Below are 13,729 nucleotides of genomic sequence, written 5' to 3'. Positions count from 1 at the left end.
CAGCGGATGTTTTTCCTTAGGAAACTAAACACTTTTAGACTAGACAGACACATCCTTGTAATGTTTTATAAAAGTATTCTCCAGAGTGTTCTGTCTTTTGGCCTTATCTGCGTGTTTGGTAACATGCATGTTAAGGACCAAAAGAGACTGCAGCGTATGATCAAGATGGCCAGTAAGATCATAGGACTTGATCAGGTGTCAGCAACTCAGCTGTACAATGAGTTTATCTTACAAAAGACCGACCAAATCCTTAATGACCCCACTCACCCTCTTCATCATAAATTTATGAGAAGCAATAGGTCAACTGGTAGAATTTTACAACAGAGAATTAAAATGGAAAGGTACAATAAATCATTTGTGCCTACAGCGATCAGACTGTATAATGACCAAGCACATCGCAAGTACTTTGATACCACACTGGCATTTTAACTGGATGGTAGATCCAAATTTCCTTTTTTGACATCTACTCCAAGTTATTTTTATATACTTATTTTTATTTTTAGCTACCATAATGTTTCGTAAACTTTAGATGTCGGATTGTCTTTGTCATTTCTGTAGTATTGTTTATTTTTGTATTATGATTATTGACTTTTGTTATTGTTATTCCCATTGTACTGTTACTTTTTTGTTATATACATGTTTATTGGTTTGTCTGTGGTGTCTATATGTTTAGAGAATATGTTGCGACAAGAGTGCAAAATGAATGACCACATGAATTTCCCCTTGTGGGATAATAAAGTTTACCTTGACCTTGACCTTGAAACCCCAAAGACCAAGCAACAACAGTGTTGATGCTCTCCTCAAATATCTCTTCCTCAATTCATATCATAAATCCCTGTTTCTCTACCTCTATTCATCTTGTTTCCTATCAGGGTCTTTGTCTCAGTAGTGATGTGGTGTAATGCCTCAATTCGAGTTACTGTATGAAATATCCCACCAGCAGAGGTCAGTGTTGTCATGCTCTACAGATATTTCTAATATGTACACCCAAGTTTGGAGGCTCTGATGGGAAACATGTGAAATTAAATATGATTGGTGTCTATGACATGAAACTAAAATATACTACGGCTGTGACCTGATTTACTAACCCCTAATTAAAGAGTGCAATCAGGCATCTTTCTTAGAAAAAAAAACTTGGAGTACTTGAAGTTTGACTACAAATTAGGTGTGCTATACCTGCCCGTAGTAGAATAACCTGATCATCTAAAGGCAGCTCTGAAAAGTGAGGGATCCTCTTGGCCCACTCCACCAGGGTGAACAGCTGTTTGTCTGCTGCCTGGCAGATGTTGGTAACCGGGTCATTCTTCTGAACAGGAGACAGAATGTAAGACACAACACACCTGAATAAAATTCCATGTTATTCATTAAAATTAAACAATAGTATTTAAAGCAGGGAGACATATTTCCATGTTCTCTAAAAAAAGCATTGGCCCTCAGCTAAACACAATGGATGTGGATCAAATATAATGTTTAATACAAACTGGGCAGTTGGGTTTCTGGATGCTGATCGGCTGATTCCTACAAACACTAAGGCACCTCAGGGGTTATTGGTACTGTATACAGCCAATATACCACAGAAAAGGGCTGTATCTAGACACTATACGTTGCTTTCTGCTAAGAGCAGCCCTTAGCCACAGACTTTTGGCCATATACCACTGACCCTGGAGCCTTATTGCTGAATTATAGTCACAGACAGGGCTAAACCACATCATCCTTACTGAATTATAGTCAAAGACAGGGCTAAACCACATCATCCTTACTGAATTATAGTCAAAGACAGGGCTAAACCACATCATCCTTACTGAATTATAGTCAAAGACAGGGCTAAACCACATCATCCTTACTGAATTATAGTCAAAGACAGGGCTAAACCACATCATCCTTACTGAATTATAGTCAAAGACAGGGCTAAACTACATCATCCTTACTGAATTATAGTCAAAGACAGGGCTAAACCACATCATCCTTACTGAATTATAGTCAAAGACAGGGCTAAACCACATCATCCTTACTGAATTATAGTCAAAGACAGGGCTAAACCACATCATCCTTACTGAATTATAGTCAAAGACAGGGCTAAACTACATCATCCTTACTGAATTATAGTCACAGAAAGGGCTAAACTACATCATCCTTACTGAATTGCCGGGGCCTTCGTCTGCATATGTCTCCGTTTTGGGCTCCACAGCGAGCTCTGCATCCAGAATCTTATCGACAGGCATCTCCTCATTAAAACTACTGGTGGACTCCACCTCGTTCTCCCCCCGCTCCTTCCCCCGCTGCCTCTCCTCCTGCACCGCTGCATGGGGTCACAGGGCGAAGGTTATAGTTCCTGTACATTTAACATCACAAATCTGTCCATGTGGATGACCCATGCCAAACCACATCAGAAAATGTAAAGATATGAAACATTAGCGGCCAGGCCCCACTCCACCTCCCTCCACGCCCTCCTTCTGAACACAAACTTACACACACCTTCTCTCTTCATGCCCATGGCCAGGCACTTCTGGTAGCGGCAGTACTGACAGCGGTTTCGCTGTCGTTTGTCAATCAGGCACTCCTTGCTGTCTCGACATGTATAGGTGAGGTCTTTCCGGATGGTTCTTTTGAAAAACCCTTTGCAGCCTTCGCAACTGTACACGCCATAGTGCTTCCCTGGGTAAACAACATGCCTGACATCAACTGTTTTATTTGTGGAAACTGCCACTCAATACCTTTAATCAACACCATGGTCAATGGTTATTGGAAAAGGAAATGTAGGATGGGGCAAAGAATCTGCAATGAGGCCATTCACCATATCTAAGACAAATGTCAATGTAGAACAGAAGTAGAGATGATTCCTGCGGTTGAGGTGTGTTCCTAATTCTTACCTGAGGACCGGTCTCCGCAGATGGCACAGATGTGTTTGGACATTCCCCCGGGGCTGGTGCAGTTGTAGTTGATGCTTCCAAGATTCTGGAGACCTGGAGGAGGCTTGATGTCCTCGGAACTACTGACACTGTTCATACTGTTCATCTGGAGCAAGGGAAGAAAAAGAAAGGAGGGCAAAAGACATGGGTGGGAGAGATGGAGAGGAGGAAAAGTGGGGAGAAAGGTGAGTTTGATTCTATGATTCAACTGGTTATTGACTTCCCCATCTCGCTTTCTTTTAATTCTCTACATCCTTTGTCTCTTCCTCTGTCTCTCCCATTCCAGAGCCCTCTCCGACTGTCTGGGCTGTTGGTCTTGGCAGAGTTCTAGTGTGTTTGCGTTTGTTCTGTAAGTTGTCTAATCCAGGTTGCTAATGTCTGATGACAGGAGTGGGTGTGCTGGTGTGGGAGGGAAGCTGAGCTGTCACATTCACCCAGCCACAGTTCTGACTTCCCACCAGCAGAGAGCAGCTGGTGGGAAGTCTGCTCTCAGCTTACACCAACTCTTACACCAGTTTTAGGGGCAGGCACGGACTGGGATGGGAATTTTATGGGTTAAATATTAGTTGTGTTTGTCATAACAGTCATAACAGTCTAGTCGAAAATATTATTATCAGGAAAATGTAAGTATTAATATTAGCTAGGTGTGTTCCTCTCCTACAGTTTCTAATGGCTGTACACTGTCAAAAGTATGTTTTTATTGGCTCCTTATTGTCTTTCTGCACTTTGCACCTTGCATATACACCACTGACTCTGCTAAAATAGATCAGATAACGTACATGTGCCTAGGCTGGCATGTGCATATAGGTGCCTATGTATGACAGGATGAACAGAGTAAACATCAGTGACCTACTGTGAGTAATTCATGGCTATCTTAAGGACATCCTTTACAGGGACTGCAGGCATTTCCTATAGCTTATTTATGACAGTGATCTACTTCGCCTAGTCCCCAATGGCTGTTTGACCTAAAGCCTGGCTTTGACCTCAGAGGAGAAAAACTGCTGGAACAGCCTTTTACACTGTTTCTCTATCTCCCTCTTGCTGTATTTGTCTTTCCTTCAGTTGGCCTAGAGTGTCCTATTTTGCTCTCTCTACTTTCCCTCTCATCTCTTTCTCTGTTAGCAGTGTGCATTGAAGGTCCCTCAGGCATACAGATTCCCAGTTAATTGAGTATTCAACCCCCTGCAATCTCCTTATGCAAGTGAGTCAATGACGAGAGACAGTCCATTCCTCTCGTCACCATGACACTTACATAAGATGAAAAGACAAACCAAAGTAATGGTAAAAGAAAGTTTATATATTTTTTTATATTTTCCACTAAGCCTCCAAGAAAAACTATAATATATATTTTTGTCTGTAGTTAATTGGATTAATTGGATTTAGAAGGAGCATGATCTGAACTTTGTAAATGACATCACATTTGGGCGATATTACAGCCTGAATTTCACTTTGATCTCGGCTTCATTACTTGGTTTGCCACTTCATTTTCTGAAATTAAATTGAAGAGGTTTGGAATCCACAAATGGAAAAACAGTGCCCCCCAGTGGTCCCACTGGTGGATTTTATTTTGAAAGTTTAATTTAAAGTCTGATTGCTGTAACATACCAGCTAAATTTTTTGGCTATATGCTGACAAGATGTTAGGCAATCACTAAGGACAATTGACCCACTGAGAATTTCTAAATAGTCACCCCGGAGTACAGAAAAACACTGTGTTGTTACAAAGAAAACAATTTGAATTTTGCAACAAACCACACACACTACAGGCTAGACAGCAGCATAAAATCAAGTGTGAACATACAAGAGTGATCATATCAAATCTGTGAATAATAATGTACACCCTTTTCTCAAAGATATTATGACAAATCACCCTATATTTTAATAATGTAGACCTTTCTTATCTCTTGAAGAGAAAAAAAATAACTCTTAATCAAATAGTATGGTCACACCTGTATGCAGAATTTTAATATGGGGGATATTTTCATAAAATAATGGATAAAACTTCTACACAGCAGCCTATGCACAAACATACTCAACAGTAATTGATTGGTAAGAGCGAAGGATGCAAAAAGCTATTCCAAACTTTTCCCATTTAATATAACTTCTCTCAAAAGAAATGGATCTATTTAGGGATTGAATTACAGAATAATATTCTTCCCTGCTCAAAGCACACGTATACTTTTTCACAGAATGTAAATATAAAATCACCCCCCCCCCCTTAAATTACCTTACTTTTTTCAGAATATCATGATACTTATTCCTAATAAACTGGACAGAATCATCAAACCATTCATCTGGGATTGTGGATAAAGAAAATAATGGAAGAGGACCAGCTCTAACTTTATATCTTATTATTGGGCCAGCAAAATCCACGCTGTCCATGTTTTGGACTGACAACGCTCTGGCTTCCACTAACTGTCTTGGGAGGGTTAGGAGGTTAGGGTTAGAGGATTTCCACTCCTTCTCAATTGGTGCAGTGTTCTTTTTGTGTTAGACCTTCAATGCTTGATGGGTGGTTCAAAACATCAAACAAACATTTATCTGGCTACAACCCTATTTTGCTGTACATTGTTAGCCTATCTACCCTGTTTCAAGCAAATGTATATCTTGAAACTCATAAAATATGAAGTAGTTGCCAACTGCTACAACGCTCTGTGCTGGGGCTATGTTAATGGAGATAGTGTCAGTAATCAAATTCCAGTGGCTATTTCTAAATTATGCAAGTTAAAACAAATTGTTTCTAATGCAACAAAGTATTAAACTTAGTTTGATTTCTTATTGAGGAAGTTTCCACTTGCAATCCATGTTTTTCTATACTGTCGCATGCTTTCAACTTTGACTAGTGGTGCAATTTTACACCAATCCCATATTACGGTAAGTATTTATGTTTCACGGTAACGGTTAGGTAAATTTTTGGTGCAGCTCAGAAATTCATTCTCAACCATTACTGAAGATCAGTTTTTAGTTTATTTAGCAAATGATGCACCACTAGCTAATCCAGGAAGAATATTTAAAACCTGATAAGAGCACAATCTAAAATAAAATTAACTGCAATATGTAAATATTCTTTAAAGGTTCTATGATGTTAGTTTATTAATAACACCACTCGCCATTGGAGAACTTGCTGTTGCTCCTTGAGGATGTATTTTAAAATTGTGAACTTCATATAAGATATGTTATCGGAGTATTCCATTTAGGAGTCGCCCCAATGATTTTGTGTTGTATGTTTTGGTCAGAGTGCAGCAACCCTTTTCCCGACCTTGGTGGTAATCAGCACAACAGTTTTCAGCGGTGCTAACATAATCGCAAAAGGGTTTTCTAAAGGTCAATTAACCTTTTAAAATGATAAACTTCGATTAGCAAACATAACGTGCCATTGGAACACAGGACTGACGGTTGCTGATAATGGGCCTCTGCACGGCTATGTAGATATTCCATTGAAAATCTGTTGTTTTCAGCTACAATAGTCATTTACAGCATTGACGTATACACTATATTTCGGATACATTTTATTTTAATGGACAAAAAAATTGCGTTTCTTTTAAAAACAAGGACATTTCTAAGTGAACCTAAATATTTGAACAGTAGTGTAGCTAATGACTTTAATGTTACCCAGTAAACAATTACCGTCTTTCAACGTTGAAATATGGTTGAAAATAAGTCGGTCCGCCTTGGACTGGTTTACGACGTGATTTCAACTAAGTCGTTTCGGCTGGACTGTTTGACTACGTGTTTTCAACTGATCATGTTTTCAACTGATAATCTAAGATAGCTAGATAATCTGTTATACATGCTAAAACAACGGAGAAAACAAATGATCAAACCATGTTCATTATCTTAAATAAATGTAAATGAGTTTTACATATTGCGTCAAAGTTATAAAAAAAATACATATTAACTGCGATTGAGATACATGCAATGAGGATTCATACATGGAAATAATTACCCCACCCCACCTGGTGGCGGTAATGCACCATTAAAGATAGTTGCCAACTGCCATAAAACCGAAAGAAGAAGAAGCGAATGTGGCGCGAATCTGTATTTTTCCACCCATCATCAAGCCAACCGCCAGATTACAGAAAGCTCTTCACGTCAGAAAGCGAAAGCGTCATAAGCAGCTGTGTGAAGTAAGTAGCTATGACTAAATAATTAGCTATGATAGCAAAATAAGTGTAACCTTATAAACTTTGACCTTATTTCAACCAAACCTGACTTATTTTTGTTATTGTCCACACACCACACCAATGGACAGGTAGCTAACGTTATCTGTGTTAAATTCCCAAAATGCGGATATTAATAAGCCATTAAGTTTTAACTGTTTGTGATTATTTTGTAACTAGTTATGTTACATCGAGGTAGATATCCAGATTAATACATTTCAGCTTTGTTTAGGCTATTTATAAACTTCCTTACCTCAGCTAGGTTGCCTAACTTTTTGCCATACGGCTAAGTGGTTAGTTTTGTGTTTTTTCTTCAAGCTAGCAAGCACGAAACCCCATTGTTACCTAGATGGTGAAGTTCAAGATTGAGAATGTAATATTTACTATTATTCAAAATAGTAGTGCACTGTTAGCATCATGTAGAAAAGGAAATGTAGTTCTAAATTAAATAATCCAAATGTGTTTCAGGCAATGCTATACGCAGGGGCTGATTGGGTGGAGAATGGGAAGCAGATGGAAGAAGTTTTGCCATTGAAATGGATCGACACAGAGACCAAAGTGGTGCGATGGCCTCTAAAAAAACGTGTCTGTGGCACATAAGCACCTTTTACAACCACAAGAGGACTGGTTAAGCTTTGAATTTGTTAAAGTCAAAGTGACATCAGATGAAAAAAAATATTTTGAATGTTATTTTTGGCATGTTTTTTTTATTTTTTTTCCAGTTAAAATACTATAATACTCAAATTCGTATTACTATCGCTAGTAGTGTTTGTTTTCATTCTTGATTTTTAGTAAACCGACAGGAGTGTGAAAAATATAATTACACCTCAGCTCAAACCGAAGAGGAGGACACAGTCAGTCAAAAGAGAATGAAGAAAATAAGGACATTTGAAGATTATGTTCAAGGTAATTTATTTGGTCCTATTTAAGGACATGCAAACAATGAGCGTATAATGTAAACAATCACATATCATATGTGACAAATATAATATTGGCAAGGTCAGATTTGTCTCCTGAGGAGGATGAGTCCTTGCCAGACAAGAAAAAGGGTGAGTACAGTTTAATTAAGTTGTTTGTGTAAACTGTATTAGTATTCATCGTGATCTTACTGTGATTAATTTCGTGCATGTTCTTGTCAAGAGGATACAGTCTTGCTTCCGGTTCCTCCGCCAAAGATTAAGCTCTCACATAGGGGTGAGTAAAATAGCTGGGCTGGTCCAGTGGTATAATTCAGTCATCAAACTTCAGGGAATGGTTGGCAATATGAGTTTTTCTGTCTTTTAAGTTGCTGTAATGCTTCTGGTTTTGGAATTTCTTTTAACAACCACAGGACAAAATGCAAGGCTGCTCGAGTTACCTGCACCCCCAGAACTGGCTAACACCGCCATTAGACAACCAGCGAGTCCTGCATCTTCAGACAGTAATTTCATGTTTTTATTTATTCTACTTGCTCACAATGCAAATGGAATATAGAGTATTTTTAAGTCTGGGTTCAAAACAAAGTCTTTCAACCTTCCTGTTTCTGGATGTTCTCGTCCAACGCCTCACCGTTCACCCACAAGGTCTGAATCAACAGAAGCATTTAGTCCAGAGTCTGCCAGTAGGTCAGTTTTTTTTTTTTTTTTTACAACCCCCTACAAACACCTTGGCAATTGAAATTGGCTAGTAATTTTTTTTTCATGTCCATGATCACTTGCATTCTTCATAGTTGTCAATTCTCCTACCTCGCTTATTGACATTATTGCAGGAGCAAAAAACTATTTCAATGAGCTTCAACGCAGTTTTTTTGTTGTTATTTTTCTTCAGGATCTATGGATCTTGCACACCTCAGCGTGGAGTTTGAAAGCCATCACAGTCCGGGAGCAGAAAGAGTCGGGCATCCTCATCCAGTGAGTCCATGATCAATTTCATTCTTCATAGTTGTAAATTTTCCTACCTCACTTATTGACATTATTGCAGGAGCAGCTGCAATTACAATTTTTTGAAGGCGTATTTTCATGCCTTTGTATTAGAGGTATACTACTGTCCCATAATATTTAGCATGGACTCAACATGTATGGATGAGTCAACATGACCAGTTCCCATTTAAGCTCAATCTGGCAACAATCAGTATATTACCAACACCATTGGTTTATTCATAATGTATTGAGTGGCTTTTCATGTGTTGTGTACAGGTGTCCCAGCTCTCAAAGGTGGGAGGGAGAAACCATAAAGACTGCGTCCATAAAGTGATGGAGAGGTATAAACAACTGTCACATGGTCAGAATATAGAATGTAATTATGCAGTTAAATTTTTACTCATTGCCTGCTCTGTTTACCGCCCTCTTAGCACTTAGAAAAGCAAAAATATAGAAAGAGATGATTCATTAGGAATAATGCAAGCATAAAGGAATATTTGTAGAATGTAGGCATGGACCTATATATATGATTTTCTGCATGTTTTCTCAGGCTTTTCACCAACAATCTAATGGCTGGTTTCAACATGAAGGGGCAGGGTCGCAGTGAGAAAAAAGCCTTCCAGGATACAGTTTTTTACTCTTTGGTAAAAGGTAACTGCATTTTTCATGTTTATACAGGTGCTTCTCAAATTAGAATATTGAAAAAAGTCAATTCATTTTAGGAACTTAACAGGTGAGACCAATGTATTAGACTCATTACATGCAAAGTGAGACATTTCAAGCCTTTATTTGTTATACATTTGATTATGGCTTACAGCTTATGAAACCCACAAATTCAAAATCTTGCAAATTCAGAATATTACATCAAATCGATAAAGGAATTTTAAATACAGAAATGTTGGCTCTCTGAAAAGTATAATCATGCATACTCTGTACTTGTTTTTTTTTAACAGAATTTATTTGTATTTTTTAGAACAAAACTGTGTGGTCCAATAAATGCAGTGCCAAATTTAATACCATCTATATTAGAGCACTGGGCATTTCAAATATTTTTGAAATCATGCTTATTTTCTAAACAAGTATTTATTTCCAGAATTTATCTGTATTTTTTAGAACAAAACTGTGTGGTCCAATAAATGCAGTGCCAAATTTAATACCATCTATATTAGAGCACTGGGCATTTCAAATATTTTTGAAATCATGCTTATTTTCTAAACAAGTATTTATTTCCTATTTAATTTTCTAATTTCCCATGGGCCCCCCCTCACTGGTTCTTTGTCCTCCATTCATAAAATCCTGGAATTGCCCTGCTGAGTACATATGCATGATTATACTTTTCAGAGGGCCAACATTTCTGTATTTATAATCTTTTTTTTTTTATTGATTTTGTAATCTAATTTTCTGAGATTTTGAAATTGGTATCATAAGCTTGTAAGCCATAATCATCAAAATTATAACAAAGCCTTGAAATATCTCACTTTGCATGTAATGAGTCTATATAATATACTAGTTTCACCTGTTAAGTTGAATTCCTAAAATAAACTTACACAACATAATTTATTGAGAAGTATTTCTTTTGGGAAGGTATGCAAATCCATGCAATTGTTAATTGATAAAATGTTAATACATTGTGTAGTAGGAGTCTTAATGATGTAAGATGTGGTTTATTTATGCACCATTGATTTATTTTTTTCTTTCTTTGCAGCTGCAGTAATGAAGTGGAGTAAAACTGCCACGGAACTTGAAATTAGGGCTGCTATGGCTGAGACACTGAAACATGCTCCCGGGAGAGCTGGAGGTGGAGGTCGTCGCAAAGTCTGAACATTGTGTATTGTACATTCTTAGAGTTGTTTTTTTTGTTTTTAACTCTTGGAATGTGTTGCTTACTGGACCGTTTATTGCACTGACGCTGTAAAATCTGTTAGTTATGCACTAATTAAAATGTGTTTAATAAATAAAGTTATTCTAAGCTAACCCTTTAAAGCATTGTTTCATTCATATGTTAATATAAAATGTTATTTGAATGTGTAGACTTGAGAATTGACAATTGTCAATAGGCATTGAGTAAACGTTAAAGATCGACCTGTTTTCAACGTTGAAAAGTTGGACAAATTCGACGTCTTTTCAGTTTTCATTTTCAACCTTCAGTGGACCGTAATTAGACGTTGAAGGTTTACGTCTATTCAACGTCTAATAGACGTCTTTTTGCTAGCTGGGTAGTGATAAATGCTAACAAGGTTAGCTAGGTAATAATTTTAGCTAACTCAAATGTGGTAAATTAGACTCTCAGCTTACATTACTAAAAAACATTATTACCAACTGTTTAGCTATTAATACTTTTTTTTAGAGATGTGTCATGTTTTCAAGCCTTAGTAGCTTATTTATCTGTTTTTTTTTGTTTCAACAATTCCACTTCTAGCCAACAGAGGGGTAAACTTACCAGTGACACCTTTAAAACAGCTTGTTCCTCGTACTGGCCTCTAACAAATGTAGAAGTTACGTTAATGCGCTTTCAGTGACTAATAGTTTGCTTTTGGTGACTATTACAATTCTAAATAAACAACGCTAAAATATAATTGCTCAAACAAAAAGGCCTGGCAGCAATGTAAAACAGCCTCTAAAAGTAATCTACAGGGGTATCCACTGAAAGTGGACATGCAACAAATAAAATGTACCCTAACATCAATCATGGACGTCCACAGGGCAGACTAACAAGATTCCAGGCAGTGCCAATGCCTAAACACCTGAATGACAACACAATCTTGAAAATGTTTCCAGAAACAGTAGCAATTAGCGATTTAGGGAAATATTGATTAAGTTTTGATTACATATTGAATTATTTTGATGTCGCATATTATTTTAAAGCTATTTGGCCATGCCTGCACCATATCAGTAGTGATTTCTTTCATTACTTGTCTTCCAATACCCAGCCCTAGTCATTTTTATCCTATCTCTGATAAGTCTTCCCCTTGAGCTGACAGCTTTTTATCTCCAGCGGTTTACCTCCTCGGAAGGACAGCAGTTATGTACGGTGCAGGCTTTCAGCATCTACAAACAGAAGGGGTTTACAAAATGTGTTCAGTTATTGGTAACTAGGCCAAACCTCATACTGGTAAAACGCTCACTAATCAACACCATTCTTACTGGATTGTGGTGGGCAAATCATTGTTATGCTAGTAAGTGTCTACAACCCCCTGCTGGCCTACACGGTAATTCCAATAGAAATCATTGGATTGGTTGTGATCTGGGCCTTTAGTTTTAGGGCTATTTCAGTAGTAAGTTGGACTTAAACTCATACATTTCTAAAGTTTAATAGGCTCGATATCACTATAAAGACCTTGGCACATACTGTTTGACAAGTGCAATTCTTTGATGAGCAAGACTCAACTGTGTGATGAATTGGACAGGACACATATCAAGATAAGCTTTTCTGGCCATATTATGGTCAGTATATCTCATAGTAAAATACCAATATGAATACTACAAAGATAACGTTAGTTTACAACCATTACCTCAGTTCTCTGTGAGTATTAGTGAGAGTTTACCTGAGCAAGAAAAAGGGTTTGCTTATTTTGAATGACTATGAGATATTGTTTCTGAGGGTATGAGGTACATCCCTCTCTTGATACACAATCACTGCTGGCATAGTGTTATAAGACCTTACGAATGGACACGCAGGGGATGTGTCCACAGTGAAATACTGGGCAAACTGGGTTGCATTCGTAATCTAGTTTCCCTCAGACCCAGATCCATACTATCTATACACTGTAGTAATGGATTTCATCCTTTCCTTCAGCCCACTGTTCTTGCTTTGTTTAAAGCATTGTCTGGAACACTGTCAAATTACAGAGCCTTATAGCATTTTGTAGTTCATATCATACAAATCCTACAGGATCTTGTAGCACCTTGTGTGTTATGCTAAAAGAGGAGTGTTGTTGTTGATGTTTGTTGTTCATGTCAGTGAAAATATGCTATTTTGGCCTCAGGGGTTGCTCGGCTATCTCTGTGAATGACCAAGTAATAATCTAGATGGGAGTTCGAACACTTAGCAGAGTGGAAGAAAAAGTGAAGAATGGTCTTTGGGAGGTGATGCTGTAATCCATGAAATTCATGATATTTCACAGAGAAGACCTGCACACACACACAAACAAATACACACAACTAATCGTTCATATGTCACACAGAGGGCAGAGGAGCACTGGATTATAGTACTGTCACTGTCAGTTCCAGAGATTGGATACATCTAATCATCTAATATTTTACTAAATTGAGAACAGACCTTCAGACTAAGTTGATACAAGTTACACTGTTGCTGGTCACAACTCAGCTCCGACAACAACACTGTCATTAAGTAAAACCTACTAAAGGCATTTGCTTAAGTTAACTTCATTCACGCAGTTAAACTCAAGTCTCTCTTCCGAGTATTATTTGTAAGAGGGACTTGTTAGATGGCAGTAGCAACATCAGATGTTTTCAGATCTTATAAACAATGTTGAATATTACGCACCTCTCTCATCTGTGGACTATGGAGCGATCCAAAGTTGAGTGCAGGCGTGGAGGGCAGCTGGACGGACGGCGAGCCCATGGAGGATGTGATGACGGAGTAGGGTGAGGCTAGGCCATTCATTGGGGAGCCCAGAGTTCTCATTGGGGATGGAAGGGGCCTAGAGGTGCTGATGACAGAGGGGTGTCCCACCATACCGCTCATTGGGGGGCCATGTGAGTGGGTTGTGCTCATTGACCCTGGGGAGTCTGAGGGGTGG

At 38.1% G+C, this 13,729-nt stretch overlaps 2 protein-coding genes across 4 annotated transcripts in view; one reads left to right on the top strand and one right to left on the bottom strand.

The window, feature by feature from the left end:
- rxrgb (retinoid X receptor, gamma b) overlaps positions 1-13,729 on the bottom strand; it is a 51,658-nt gene that overhangs the window by 4,364 nt on the left and 33,565 nt on the right. For 2 of the 3 annotated variants that reach the window (XM_020044311.2, XM_013135146.4), the window contains 5 exons: positions 13,474-13,718; positions 2,871-3,015; positions 2,470-2,655; positions 2,139-2,299; positions 1,177-1,306 (listed from right to left, as the gene is read on the bottom strand). In XM_020044311.2, the coding sequence (XP_019899870.1) occupies positions 1,177-1,306; positions 2,139-2,299; positions 2,470-2,655; positions 2,871-3,015; positions 13,474-13,718 (867 nt within the window). The remainder of the gene's footprint in view (positions 1-1,176; positions 1,307-2,138; positions 2,300-2,469; positions 2,656-2,870; positions 3,016-13,473; positions 13,719-13,729) is intronic. The other variant, XM_013135147.4, reaches the window with a different exon arrangement.
- On the top strand, positions 6,928-9,854 carry LOC114839615. Its single transcript, XM_034293892.1, has 10 exons — positions 6,928-7,035; positions 7,537-7,695; positions 7,861-7,974; positions 8,073-8,117; positions 8,209-8,262; positions 8,399-8,488; positions 8,588-8,668; positions 8,875-8,957; positions 9,243-9,307; positions 9,517-9,854. Exons 2-10 carry the CDS (start codon positions 7,605-7,607, stop codon positions 9,686-9,688), a joined length of 795 nt encoding a protein of 264 aa, XP_034149783.1. The 5' UTR covers positions 6,928-7,035; positions 7,537-7,604; the 3' UTR covers positions 9,689-9,854.

Source organism: Esox lucius, chromosome 8, assembly GCF_011004845.1.
Source record: "Esox lucius isolate fEsoLuc1 chromosome 8, fEsoLuc1.pri, whole genome shotgun sequence".
Lineage (NCBI taxonomy): Eukaryota > Metazoa > Chordata > Actinopteri > Esociformes > Esocidae > Esox > Esox lucius.
The sequence above is the reverse complement of the archived record's forward strand: the minus strand, read 5'-3'. Positions and strand labels throughout refer to the sequence as shown.

What these genes read in the sequence shown, in the direction of transcription:
- LOC114839615 (XM_034293892.1), top strand. Translation starts at nt 7,605, where the DNA reads ATGGATCGACACAGAGACCAAAGTGGTGCGATGGCCTCTAAAAAAACG. An exon ending in GATTAAGCTCTCACATAGGG is followed by an intron (nt 8,263 to 8,398) that starts GTGAGTAAAATA and finishes TAACAACCACAG; the next exon opens with GACAAAATGCAAGGCTGCTC. An exon ending in GTCCATAAAGTGATGGAGAG is followed by an intron (nt 9,308 to 9,516) that starts GTATAAACAACT and finishes ATGTTTTCTCAG; the next exon opens with GCTTTTCACCAACAATCTAA.